The sequence below is a fragment of the Cuculus canorus genome, chromosome 15 (assembly GCF_017976375.1).
Source record: "Cuculus canorus isolate bCucCan1 chromosome 15, bCucCan1.pri, whole genome shotgun sequence".
In the NCBI taxonomy this organism is placed as follows: Eukaryota; Metazoa; Chordata; class Aves; order Cuculiformes; family Cuculidae; genus Cuculus; species Cuculus canorus.
Window position 1 is genome coordinate 7,642,965 of NC_071415.1, and position 13,287 is coordinate 7,656,251.

At 58.9% G+C, this 13,287-nt stretch overlaps 2 protein-coding genes across 13 annotated transcripts in view; one reads left to right on the forward strand and one right to left on the reverse strand.

Annotated features, from left to right (window-relative positions):
* The first annotated feature begins 544 nt into the window (after positions 1 to 544).
* Positions 545 to 6,983, forward strand: LOC128853687 (nascent polypeptide-associated complex subunit alpha, muscle-specific form-like). Of its 3 annotated transcripts, XM_054080106.1 has the most exons (11): positions 545 to 679; positions 1,613 to 1,699; positions 1,849 to 3,648; positions 3,745 to 3,857; positions 3,927 to 3,985; positions 4,096 to 4,253; positions 4,383 to 4,545; positions 4,615 to 4,806; positions 5,730 to 5,945; positions 6,535 to 6,688; positions 6,846 to 6,983. In XM_054080106.1, exons 1-11 carry the CDS (start codon positions 631 to 633, stop codon positions 6,918 to 6,920), a joined length of 3,066 nt encoding a protein of 1,021 aa, XP_053936081.1. In that variant the 5' UTR covers positions 545 to 630; the 3' UTR covers positions 6,921 to 6,983. The 3 variants fall into 3 exon arrangements, with proteins under 3 accessions (XP_053936081.1, XP_053936079.1, XP_053936078.1); XM_054080104.1 differs by lacking the exon at positions 545 to 679 and having other exon boundaries at positions 1,097 to 1,699; XM_054080103.1 differs by lacking the exon at positions 545 to 679 and having other exon boundaries at positions 1,097 to 3,648.
* Position 6,984: 1 nt separating this feature from the next.
* Positions 6,985 to 13,287, reverse strand: part of TNRC6A (trinucleotide repeat containing adaptor 6A) — a 43,416-nt gene continuing 37,113 nt past the window's right edge. For 6 of the 10 annotated variants that reach the window (XM_054080097.1, XM_054080095.1, XM_054080096.1 and 3 more), the window contains 7 exons: positions 12,492 to 12,650; positions 11,969 to 12,109; positions 11,353 to 11,460; positions 10,913 to 11,134; positions 10,186 to 10,256; positions 9,915 to 10,054; positions 6,985 to 9,734 (listed from right to left, as the gene is read on the reverse strand). In XM_054080097.1, the coding sequence (XP_053936072.1) occupies positions 9,359 to 9,734; positions 9,915 to 10,054; positions 10,186 to 10,256; positions 10,913 to 11,134; positions 11,353 to 11,460; positions 11,969 to 12,109; positions 12,492 to 12,650 (1,217 nt within the window). In that variant the 3' untranslated portion in view covers positions 6,985 to 9,358. The remainder of the gene's footprint in view (positions 9,735 to 9,914; positions 10,055 to 10,185; positions 10,257 to 10,912; positions 11,135 to 11,352; positions 11,461 to 11,968; positions 12,110 to 12,491; positions 12,651 to 13,287) is intronic. The other 4 variants (XM_054080102.1, XM_054080101.1, XM_054080100.1 and 1 more) reach the window with 1 other exon arrangement.

The window sequence follows — 13,287 nt, forward strand, 5'->3', positions numbered from 1 at the left end:
TCCAAATTCACACTGGGACAAATCCCGGGCCGGCTGGGTGACCCCCCCCCGCCTGCAGTGAGCTTGGTGCCTTTGGACCCGAAAGAGGTCAGAGGTGTTTTCCAGATGGGACACAGTTGAAATGGGGGGAAGCTGTGGTTTTGGCCACTGCGTCCCTGGTGAATTCCCCATCTGCCCTGTGCTCCACCTTGGGGCAGGACTGGGCTTGAGTGTGGGGTCCTGTGGCCTCGGAGCTGCGGCTGAGCGGGAGGAGGGGAGGGACCCCGGGAACAGGAGGCTGTGGGTGTGGAGCGGCTGCAGCCGTGTGCCCGCCGGGGAGCCCCTGCCCCGCACGGCCCCGCACCGCGTGGGGACCGAGCCCCCATCCACGGAGACCGAGTCCCCCGACCCATCCCCGGGCACTGAGCACCCCCCCCAGCATCCCCGCCCCACCGAGCCTCCCGCCCCATCCCCGGGGATCGACACCCCCCCCAGCAGCATCCCCGCAGCCCGGGCGGGGCCGGTGCGGGGCGGGGGCTGCCGGGGGGCTCGGGCGGGGCCGGGGCCGCGCTGCCCGGCACCTCCCCCGCCGCAGCGGGGCGGGTGGGGGCTTTTCCTGCCGCCCGGGCAGAGCCGGCAGCGCCGCCCGCCATGCAGCGGCTCTGCTTCCAGAGGCTCCCGAGGCTCCTGGCCGCCGCAGGTGAGCGGAGGGGACTGGGTACGGGCGGGGATGCGGTGCTGGGAGGGAGGGGGCACAGGGATGCTGTGCTGGGAGGAAGGGGGGCACAGGGATGCTGTGCTGGGAGGAAGGGGGGCACAGGGATGCTGTGCTGGGAGGAAGGGGGGCACAGGGGTGCTGTGTTGGGAGGAAGGGGGGCACAGGGATGCTGTGCTGGGAGGAAGGGGGCACAGGGATGCTGTGCTGGGAGGGAGGGGGCACAGGGGTGCTGTGTTGGAAAGAAGAGGACACGGGGATGCTGTGCTGGAAGGGGGGTGCACAGGGGTGCTGTGTTGGGAGGAAGGGGGCACAGGGGATGCTGCCCTGGGGCGGGGAGGAGGGGAGTCAGCTCGGGGATGACCAGGACCGGCTGCAGGGAGGTGGGCACAGCCACGGGGTGTCAGGGTGAGGCTGGGGAGAAGAGGGGGAATGGGACCGAGGGAAGAGAGCAGAGAGACCCCCGGGAGCTGTGGGACACCGGGGAGGAGGGCGACCTCTGGAAGCAGGGGAACCCCAGGGGCAGGAGGGACCCCCAAGCCCTGCTGCCCCCCAAGCAGGGCGCTGTCGAGGTTCAGTGCCCAGGAAGCCACACCGGCCCCGCGGCTCCTAGCAGGCAGAGCGGGCACTGCCGGCACGTGGAGCGCGGGGCGGGTGGGCTGCGTTGCCTTGCTTGGGCAAAGGCAAGTGGATTCAGCTGGGTTTGGGTCCTTCTGGAATATCTCCTTTAGAGGCTCTGCCCATGGAAACAAGGGGTGCCGTGGAGCCCCCAGACCCGCACGGGGGCCGTAGGCACGGTGCTCGTGGCTGGTGCCCAATGCCCATCACCGGCTCGCGATGCCCGACTCTGGCGCATGGTGCTGACCCGTGTGCCCGGTGCCGGACGCCGGTGCGCGCTGCTCTCCCCTCTCCCCGCAGTGATCGTGGAGTGCTGTGCGCAGCTCTGCCCTGCGCTCGGCACAGGCTCCACGCCAGGCACCGCCGTGCCGGAGCACGACCAGACAGGTACCGTACGCGGGTTGGGGCGTCGTGCTCGCCTCCCCTCGGCTGTGGCACCGCGTGCCGGCCACATGCATCGACGCCACGCTGGGCTGCAGCGGTGCTGGCCGTGGCTCAGCCCTGCTCAGCATCCCCTACTTCTGCCCTTCCCGCAGACCCCGAGAGAGGCGCTGGCACCAGGCGGGCACCGGAGGCGGAGCTGCTGCCCTTCCCCAGCACTGCCGAGCCCCCCAAAACCCAGGGCAGCCCCCAGGCGGGTGGGGAGGGGACACGGCCCCCGGTGCGCGATGGAGCTGCCACTGAGCACCTGGAGCCCCTGCTTCCCGAAGGCTCCCCGGAGCAGGCAGCTGCGGGTGGTGAGCGCCCATCTCCATCCCCTGCGCCCCTGGAGCCGGGCACAGCTGCATCAGCCCCTGTGACGGACCCCGTGGGCAGCGCGGTGGCACTAGGTGCCACAACCCTGCCGGGGACCCCCTCGCATTCACCGTCCCCCACGGCAGCGCCTGCCTTTGCTGGGGGGCGGCGGGTGTCACCCAGCGCCCCGCCAGGGTGCAGCCCCGCGGGGACGGGGCTTGCGCAGAGACTGGGAGGCTCACACGGCCCCTCGACCCCAGAGCCGGGGGCTGGGGACGGCCTGGGTGCCACCGTCACGGTGGGTGACAGCGGTGTGGGGACTCGCCTGAGTATGGCGCTGGGCACGGGCCGCCCTGGGCCAGGGGACACGGGGACGTCGCCCTTTGTAGGGGGGGTGCAGGGGCTGCTGAGCCCCGGGGGGACACCGGGGGGGACGCGGCGGGGGCTGCCAGAGCTGGCGGGAGGCTCCCGCCTGTGGCACAGGACAACTGTGTCCTGGCAGGGTCCCCTCTCTGCCCCTCAGCCTTCTCTGCCATCCCTGGGGGCCGTGGGGACAGGGCCAGCCTTGCTGCCTGCCACAGGCAAGGGGTCGGGTCTGTCTGTCCCCACAGCCACGACTGGCAGACCAGAGGTGACATCCCCTGGCCTGGGGAGTGCCCTGGACCCAGCCATGGGGGCGTCAAGGCCACTCGACACAGAGGGTCCCCCTGAGCCCAGCGATGTCCCCCTGGAGCAGACCTGGCGCCCGCCAGCTGTGCCGGGGCAGCCGCCCGCCTCGGTGGCCGTGGCACAGGGCAGGGTGCCAGACACAAGCTCCGCGTCGCCCCACGTCCCCCTGGCCCCACAACCGGCCCCAACGTCACCCACCCCGTGGCCCTCCCTGGCGAGCAGCTGGGGTGTCGAGGGGCTCATCCCCACTGCGAGCGCCCCCCCGGCAGGGGTGACCCCGCAGCACCGGCTGCCTCATGCTGGCCAGGGGGACACACCTGCAGAGAGCCCCCAAATCCCAGGGGGGACCCCAGTGTGGGCGGGCAAGGCCGAGCCCGGGGCAGCAACTGCCCCGCTGAGCTGGCGGCTGCGCAGCCTGGCCCCCTCCTCGGCCGCTGGGCATCCCTGGCATCGTCCATCCCCGCCTGCGGCTTCCCTGGGGCTGGACACTGCCGGTGGTGTCACCAACACCATCGCTGCTGCCACCATCACCGCTGCCACCGCTGCCACTACCACCATCACCGCTGCCACTGCCACCATTGCAGCTGCCACCACTGCCACCATCACCACTGCCACCACCAGCCCAGCACCGCTTGGGGACGTGGGGACGGCCACGCCGGAGCCCAGTGCTGCAGTGTTGCAGGGGGCTGTGGCCGGGCTGACGTGGGGGCCCCCAACTCATCTCCCCACCACGGTGCCAGGATCCCCTCAGCAGCCCCCTGGGACCTTGGGCGGCCCTGGGTCCCCCCTGCCTGCTGGGGACACCGGTCTGGCTGAGCAGCCGAGCAGCCCCGCAGGGCAGGTGGATGCCGGCACCCCCGGCGCGACGCCGGCTGCAGCGGGCAGAGCCCCCCGGGTGTTCATCGCGGAGGATCAGCCGCCCCTGCTCAGAGGTGGGTGTGTGGGGGTTTGGGCACGGCAGGAGTGGGGGGCTGTGAGCCTGGGGGGCGGTGGCCCCCATTGTGCCGATCTCATCTCCCCTCACGCAGCATCCATCCTGCGCATCCCCTGCGAGCTGGTGCTGGACACGGTGTTCACCCCTGCCCTGCAGGACCCCAAATCCCGCACACGCCGGGCGCTGCTGCACAGCTTCAACCGCACGGTGAGGGCCGGGGCTGCTGGGGGGCTGTGGCCGCATCCTGCACCGCGCTCAGCTCCCCCCCCTGCACAGGTCGCGCCCCTCTTCATGGCGGTGCCAGGGTTCCTGCGGCTGGAGGTGACGGAGATCAGGTAGGAGCTCGAGCAGCCCTGCGCCGTGTGATGCTCCCTGGCACGCGGGGGTCTGAGCCGGCCCCGGGGGGTCTGTGCTGGCCCTGGACTGGTGGCAAGTGTCCCCGCAGGGAGGGCAGCGTGGTGCTGGCGTACGACGCGCTGTTCGTGGCACAGCAGGTGCAGGCGCTGGGGTTGGGAGCGCTCCTCGACGCCGTGCAGGGCTCCGTGGGTGCCCAGCCGGTGCTGGCGGTGGGCGCGGCTGCCGTCCTGCGCCATGCGGTGCTGGGTGAGTCTGGGCTTTGCTCTGGGCCATGCGGTCCCCGGACCCTCCTGGGCGACGCAGGGTGGGCATGTGCCGGCCCCGGCTATCCGCTCGGGGGGTTCGGGGTGGCACAGCCAGAGCTCATCCCTGCAGAGCGGCCGCTGGACCCCTGCGCTGTGCTCTTCGTGTGCCGGCCCGGCTTTGCCTGCGTGTCCGGGGCAGCCGGGAATGCCACCTGCACCTCCCTCTGCCACCGCGACTACTGCAAGAACCAGGGCATCTGCACCCACGCGCCGGAGCGTGCGCCGCTCTGCCAGTGAGTGCCCCGCGCCGGCCCCGGGGTGGTGGTGCTGCCCGGCGGCGGCTGATGGCACCCTCGGTGCAGGTGTCCGGTCGGCAGTGATTTCTGGTTCATGGGGCTGCGCTGCGACTACCGGGTGACACAGCAGAGCCTGCTGGGCACGGCCGCTGGCATCCTGCTCAGCATCATCCTCCTGGGCGCCATCGCCACCGCCGTCGCCGTCCGACGCTTCAAGGCGCTGCTGCTAGAGGCCAGGGCGGACCAGACCCGCAGCAGGTGGGTGCCGGGGGCGGGTGGCCCTCGCGGGGCGCCGGGCGGCAGCTCTGGCCCGTGGGCAGCACAGCCCATCGGGGTCGGCAGAGCCGGGGCTCGGCAGGGCTGGGCTCGCGCTGAGTCTGCCAAGAAAAACACTGCGGCGGCCGATAGCGGCGGGTGGGAGGTGCTGGGGGGCACGTGTGGGGCTCCAGAGCGGCTGGTGCCAGCGCCCCGTGGAGCCACTTGGCTGTGGTGGTGTCTGTATCTGGGTGTGGCGGCTGTGTCCGTGCGTCTGTCTGTCCATCCCAGTGCCCCCTGGAGCCGCATGGCCACGGCAGTGCCATGCAGTGTCCGTGTGTCCGCCAGCACGGTGCAGTGCCCGAGGGATGCTGGTGTCTCCCGGCTGGCCCTGGAGCAGCCATGTGCGCCCATGCAGACTCGGCTGTGCTGAGGGGGCACCGATGATCCCCTAAATGTGTGGTCCCAGCCCCCCAGACCCAGCCACGTGCCGGAGCGGGATCCAGATCAGCCCAGCAAGAGCCGAGGGCTGGGAGTGCCGGGGGAAAATGTGCTGCCCTGGCCCCACCAGCGTGTTGTAATGCACCACGGGGATTGTTCCCGAGGAAACTGCTGCAGCAGCTGCCGGGCTGCGGCCAGATGTTGTTCGGTGTCATGGGCTCTGTCCCCACCCAGGCTGCAGGGTGGGCCCTGCACAGAGCAGGGAAATCGGGGCAGAAATCTGTGCTCTGTGCTTGCGGTGCAGCCACCGGGGCCACGGATGCCTGCGCAGATGGGTGTGTGCCTGCGCGCACGTGTGCCCCTCTGTGCATGTGTGCCCATGGATGCGAGTCTGCCTGCAGGTGTGTGTGTGTGCACGGCTGCCGGTGCCTGTGTGCCCCGCGCAGTGCTGGGCTCTGCCGCAGCCATCCTGCCGTGTGCCGCAGCTACCGGCGGTTCTGCCGGCTGGACGACGTCTCGGCGCAGTACTGGTCGCGCTCCCGGCTGCCCTCGTCCAGCTCCCTGGACAACCCGGCCTTCAGCAACTCCGAGGAGCTGCTGCACTTGCAGATCTTGGACAACGGCTGCTGCGGCTGCCGGGAGGATTCGGGCATCACTGATGGCTCCAAGCATCGCCCTGCTCTGCCCGCCCGCCGGCCCAGGTAGAGAGTGGTTGCAGAGTCTGAGGAGCGCGGGATTGTTTTTTATTGGCTCACGGCAGGGGTGAAGCAGGGAGCAAGGTGGTTTTGGGGCTCAGTCGCCTGCCCTGGCACCCCAAGGCCTTGTCACGTGCTGGGCTCTCAGTGCCCATCTCCAGCACACGGAGCTTTGCATCACCCCATTCTTTGGTGTCCAAGGAGAAAGCAGCAGTTTCTCCCCAGCCCCATAAAGAGCTGTGTGTGCCGGGGACGGCTTTGCCAGCAGAAAGGTCTGGAGCTGCAGGAGCCAGTGTGGTTCTGTGTGCAAAAGGCTCAGGATCAGCTCCAGGGGTGAGAGTGGAAAATGGCTTCTGGAATTTTCCATTCGCAGGAGCAAAGGGCGCTGCTGCCGGGCCAGCCCCACCGCGGGCACAGCCCGGGAGTGGCTCCTGCGCGGGATCTGGGTGTACAGCCACAGGGAGGCCATCGCCCCCAGGAACCCAACACCTGCAAATGAGGTCCCCTCCTGCGGGCCCCGGAGTGCTCCGTCAGCACCAGCCGGGCTTTCACCCCCTCCTCCCCAGCTTTAGTTTCTAACGTCTTTTCTTCCCAGCTTCCATTATGAGTGGGACACAAGCTCCAGCAGCATGAACGATCCTATGGTGGACTCAGGAAAAGCCAGCGACATCTCGGTGTCGAGCTGGCCCATGGAGCCCATCCAGTGGGCGCCTTTTCCCTCCCTCCACCAGCTCTCCCGACAGCGGCCGGTGAGCAAAGGGAGCCAGGATAGGGGCTCTGGGGTGGGGTGCGGGGATGCCCGTGGGTGCCCCGTTTCTCGCTCCATCACCAGGTGATGCCGGCGGGAGCACTGGGACCTGCCGGTTCCTCCCCTCGCAGTACAGCTGGCCTTGCTCTTCTCCGCAGCACCGGGCCAGACGGCCTCGCTCGTACTGCGAGGGGATGGAACTGGGCAGCCTGGAGCGGAGCTGGACAGCCTGAGGGCCACAGAGCAGAGCACAGGCAAGCATTGAGCATTTAAAACCAACCACATTTTATTTCCACGTACAAGCTCAGTGAAGGGATTCCACACACTTTGACGATACAATCAGCGCAGGTGCGGTGTCCGTTCCATGCAAGGCAGGGTTCAAGGTTCCCTGCCCCGCTGTCACCACGGCTTTGGACCGGACTTGGGCAGCCAGCTTTGGCTCGGGACAGCGCCATTCCCAGCGAGCAGTTACAGAACGCACAATGCTGGCATCCAACAGAGTCCATGACCGACATCCGGCGATTGGGAAGTGAAGGCTAACAGCTCTGGAGTCACCATCCTACGTACACACGGGCTGCCCTAGAGCCACTGCAGAACAAGCTAAGCCACTGTGAAAGTGAAATACAAACTAAGCGCTGCTGCATTGTTCATCATGATTAATGTAAATGAGGTATAAATTGAAACACCAGTACGTTTTAAGCATTAAAGTTTATTTTCCACAACGCTCTCCTTATTTGCGAGTGTCCTCTGGAGCATCGAGCTGGGCACAGGCGGTGGGGATAGAGGGGACGGGGCGTTGGAGCGTGGTGCGGCGGAGGACAACGGGTCCCAAAGGTGCTCGGATAGAAAAGGAAAAGCAAGCTGCAGGTTCTACACTTACAACTCTCGTCTCATAGCGGGCACGTAGAGGGGGGAGTTTGCTAGAATAAAATGCATATCTGTTCATAAAAAAAAAAATCAGTTTGCTAAAAGAAAAAAAAACAAACCCTCAAACTATGGGAATACAGAGCTACCGCATCGTTCCGTATTGTCCTTGGATAGAAAACAGCCTACAAATAAAGTCACAAAAAATAGACAGTTATATGCTGAGCAGCCAAAAACATCATGATTTATTAATATCTGGAGAAACTTCATAGTTCAAACACAACCAAACTGTACATTTTACAATCACATTCTATTTGTAAACAGTTAAAAGCCACTGACTTCTTTTGCATCTTCGGACACAAACAGTTAGAATCAAGGCAATGAAATGATGGCGATTTCTGCACTGTTAAAATTGTTTACCCTTGCCCAGTCTTCAACTCATTGACTACGCAAGCTTTGTAGATAATACCTTTTGTGGCAAAAAAAGATGTAACTTGTTACTTTTGCAAGAAAGTCTTTGCGAGAACTTTTTAAACACTTAAAACTCGTGTACAACAAATGATTCTGTAAGCCCAAGAACCTGGTTACAGTATGCATAGTTACTCAGTTCGGCTTTAAGGTACGACAGTTCAACGTTAACACAGTCACGAGAGCAGGAACGGAGCCACTCGATGGGGTTACAAAAGAACCGGAGAACTACGGATTATCAGCAAACCACCACCACTCACTAATAAAAAGACAGCGTCAGAAAGCGGTTACGTCAAACTCCAGCTTGAAGCATCTTTTTTTTTTTTGGCAGAGAAAAGTCTTACAGAGCAATTATCAGTGCTAAAAGTTGAGTTTTTTTTTTTTTTCCTATAAGAAACTACAAGGAGTTTTTACTGGGGAACTGGTTTTCCTGAGAGCCATGCTCTTTGATTTAGGATACAGGACTAGAAAACAAAAGGACATGGCCAAACACTGTTCGTTATTCCCAGAGATAGAAAGCATCTTTTTTCATTCGCAATTTTTTTTTTTTTTGTCTTTTTAAAAATTTTTAAAATGATGGAAGAGTAAACATTTTTTTTTTTTCTCAAAAAACAAAAACAAAAAATATTCTGTAAACAAGAAGGCGCCGACACGGGCACCCCCAAAACAAAATTGAAAGCCTATTGAAAGTGCAGGACCCCCCTGGCTGGCAGGCTGGGTTGCAAGTCACAGCTGTGGCCACAGTTTTTTAAACTGCAGAGCTAAATTCTTTAGTTTTATACATGAAAAAACTGGTGCAATACTTTCATTCATAATCCTAAGTCAGCATCATAACTCGATCTTGAAACGCCACAATACCACGATAAGGTAGGCATACATCAAGGCATAGTAGAGAGCGCACACTGTTTGTTAAGAACATCCTTGAGTAAACATTTACACGTGAACTGCTGCCTCCCCGATATTGCCGATTGGACAGAGAGAACATCAGTCAGTGCAAAGTTAAAAAAGCTCATACTCCAACATCATCAGCAAAATGCAAACAAAAAAAATGGAATTCAAAGGAAAAAACATGATGAATATACACAAATGAGCTCATTCCAAGCAGTTTTATATGGATAGCACTATCTGGAAGTGTAAATATATACTTTTTTCACATTATAATATTGGCCTGCATGATTCAAGTATTCAAACTGATATGTTTTGGGCTAAAACAAAGTGGAAAATGTGCAGAAAGTAACTGTTTCCACAGGTGACCCCCTCGCTGTAGGTGAAAAGTCCAAATTAGTGCTGCTTTGTTACATCTTGAGGTCACAGTTTATTAGTTGAAAAAAGTAAAAGGTTACATGGACTCTCCACCTCCACCCAGGTGGTCAACAGACAGGAAAGCGTTGATGGGGGACGGGCTGCTCATTCCCCGGGTGTCACTGCTGCTTGGGGCGCCCCACAGGCTCGTGGAATAGTTGGGGCTCCCCCAAAGTGAAGTGCCATGAAGGTCTCCACTGCTAGTTCCCGAAAGCCCAGCACCATTCCAGTGATTTAGATCATTACGGGTTGAGAACGAATGGGAACCGTCAATGGATCCAAGTCGGTTCTGGCTGGATCCGATAGATTGCCAGCCAGGAGACGGAGTCAGAGACTGGCCTTGTGCAAAGAAGCGACTAATCTCCTCTTCACTGGCAAACTCAGCAAGAATAGTAGTGTTCCCTAATACACACCTGTGGGAGGAGAAGAGCATGTTTTAGACAGACGGACTGCCTTTCCCTGGCCTCTGCACCAAGAGCGCTCCAAACACCTCACATAAGCCCATTTGGTGAGAATCCATGCACACACGCAGTTCTTCCAACCCAAACCAACACCGTCTGCTTAAACTTGAGACTACAAAAGAAAACACTTACATGTGCAGAGATTTTTGTGCCTTCACTACCTCTTCTTTTGAACTGTAACGGACCAAAGCATTACCGTGTGGGAGGTTAAGGTGGAATGTTATTAGCGGACCGTGCTGCATGCACAGCGTACGCAGGGTTGAGCCATCGATCTGGGAATGAAATGAACACAGAGCATGAGAAACGGCCTGCATGAAGCCCCGACTCCAGCACGGAGCAGCTGCTCCGCTCACAGAGCCGGCTCCCACCCCACTCTACGTTCCCTCTGCCTGCCCAGCCTTACCTGAGGTGTAAGGTTTTTCAGAACCAGCCAATTTGTTATTCTCCCTGAGCTGCTCTCACCCCAGCTTGAACCTGAAGGAAGGAAAGCAAAGGAGTCGGTGCCCTGCAGGCTGAGCAGCAGGGAATCAGGAGCCCAAAGAGCTGCACAGCAGCTGTCAGGTTTTGTTCACAAATAAGAACTCAGGCGGTACTAATCTTTGCCAGACTTAAGCCCATCGGAAGGCTATTTTGGGATGTTACAGGGCTTAATATCTGCAACTACTCATTTTCTTAACTTTCTGAAGCGTTTTGATCATGCAAACACAGTCACAAGTAGCTAAAAAAAAAAGATATTTGTTTTGACTCTTGCTGTGAGCTCAGGGCAGTTCCAAAGCCTGGCTGAAGGCTCCCTGGGCTATCATGATCTAACTCATTACAGCATGAGCCATGCTCTGAAAAATGCTTAAGAGGCAACTGTGTTCAGCTGCACAGATGTCAAACTCAAAGCACTGGGAGAGCTGCTCATACTGACAGCAGGAACAGCAGTGGTAGTTGTGTCCCTGCTGCGCACAGCACCCAGCCCTCCCCCAGCTCTATTCCACAATGCAGCTCAGGGCACATGGACCAGCTTTGGCTTCTGGCATGATAAACGGCACAGGCATTTGCTAACAGTGACAGAGCACCTAACCAACGCACGGGAGACTCCCTGGCTTGATAACACAGCGCCTTCGCATTCAGGACATCCTTACCAGGGGTGTATCTGGCATCAGAACTTCCCCATCCTCCACCCAAGCGAAGGGAGTTATCCCAAGTGGACAGCGGTGGTTTCTGGCCTGTTAGCCCTGGGGGTGGGCGGGACGGAGCAGTGATGCTTTTAGGTGGCAAAGGGACCTTCCACAGCTCATGAGCCAGAGAGGTGTTAGTGACTGATCCAGGAGACCACGTTGATTTGGAATCACTGTTTCTGGCTACTGAAAGACACATAAAGGCAACAGTCACTGCTGTGCTCCTGGGACCGTCACTGCGCTACAAATAAAAGCTGCTAATTAGAATTAAATGAATATAGCTGCTTCGAAAAGTAGTGAAGTTACCACCGAGACCTCATGATCACTTTCTACTAACATTTTGCATCCCCTGCAGCACGTGAAGGGGAGAAACCCGAGCTGAGAGCAACGTAAGCAGACATCACCTGAAGTGCTTTGTGCTGTACTGCTGAGGGAAACATTGTAGTTGGAGGCACGAATGGATGACCAGGCACTAGTTGAAGGCAGCGTGGTGTTCAAAGATGAGGATGACCCTGTAACACAGACAGAAGTCAGTCACAGCGCAGTGCATCACAAACTGAATAAAAGAAACAGGCATGGCTTGTTGGACAGCCTCAACACATCTGCACGGTGGGGGCCTCCTGCACTCTTCTACGTTCCTTCTTAATCCAAAGGGACGTGTCGGCAGGCACACACGGCAAAGTACCCTGCACGTGCTGCAAGCAAGCTGGGTGACAGCAGTGGCAAGGCTGCTGAGCCTTGCTTGCCTCCCCTCACACAGAGCCCCTTGGCGCACAGCGTGACATCAGCATGCAGACCAGAAGCCTCCGCTCGCTCTACCCGCATTCTTGGAAGCTGTGTTGCATTGCATCAAGTAGCAGTGCTTGAGCCAAAGATGAGCTTTTCAGCCGCGAAATCCACAATGCAGAGATAAACAAAGAGATGAGCAAGCAGCAAACCCAACTCCCAGCAAACTGCCTCTCTATGTGACCGAAGGAAGAGCAGCATGCGATTAACTCGAGCCTGCAGCACCAAACGCACCACTGTTCCTGTCCCTGAGGTGGTCAACTTCCCGCACAGTATTAATTGAGAGATTGTTTATGACACTGCCAGGAGTGACGTAAGGGTCAGTTTCAGGGTCGATGTTTGGATAACCTTTCCATGGCTCACCAGGACGAAACTCTAGGAACAGAGTCAGAAAAGAAGCTTGGTTTGATTTTCTTTCTCTTGTTTTTACAGGAAACAGCTGAATAAACACCACATCCCTTAATGACTAACAATCCCAAACCTCTTAAGCATTTATTTTAGTTAATTTAGTCTTCTTTTCACTTTATTCACTTAATTTCTAGTTTCTCTGGTCCTGTCTCAGCAGGGTAAAATCTCAAAGCAAGGTGAGAGACTTCTTTTTGTAACAGAGCCACTGCTTGACTTCAATCTGCTAAGCACATGCCCTTCCCGCTGCTCTGCCGGCTGCTCCCCAGCCCCTCCTCATGGAACGACCAAGGAACCCAGAAGAAACAGCAGGACAGTAGAGCCAGGGAAGGCAGAGCCTGACTTTGCATACCTGGTGGCCAGTTAACACTGCTAGAGCCGTTAGGCGATTTGGCACGGGGCCAGCCGTCCCCAATGGATCCGGGAGGACTGGCTGGGGAGTTACTGCTGTTCATAAAGTCGTATGGAACAAACGGAGACTCTTCCAGCCTAAAACCACTTGAAATAGCACCTAATGAAAACAAAACTCCAGTTATCAAGTATTTTTCACAGCCAGTGTTTATATTTTACACACCTGTATGTCTATAAAAACTCATCCATGCAAAGCACTTGTGACACACACAGCAGCACTGTCCCCTTCTGTCAAGCTATAGAGGAAGTCATACAGGATTATAGAACTGAAAAGCATTCTGTGAGACCCTGGCCGGACAGCAAGGGGCAGTGAATGTCTTCTGTGATGGGAGGGCTCTTGGGTGAAACACCTGGAGAACCTGATGGATCTTCAGCTCCTGCAAAACTCTACCGATTCTACTTATATTCCCGGGGTGGGAATCATGGAGGTACAGCAGGGAATGACAGTGTTGTACGGAATCTGATTGCCTGCAAGTTCTGTAAGGAGTTTAAAAGTTCCTACACAGCGAAGCCAAAGCCATTCTACTGAGGGCATCGATGACTTCTGCTGGTAATCCAGCACAACACAGAGTTCAAACACTGAAATCCCTGCACCCTTCTGAAAATGGGACATATAGCCCCAGAACCAGCACCACCTCCTGGTCAGCCCTGAGAGTCAGCCACTGCTCACCGCGCCAGCAGGGATCTCCACTGGGCGCTGCAGGGCCACTTCGAGCCATTTCATATTAGCAAAACAG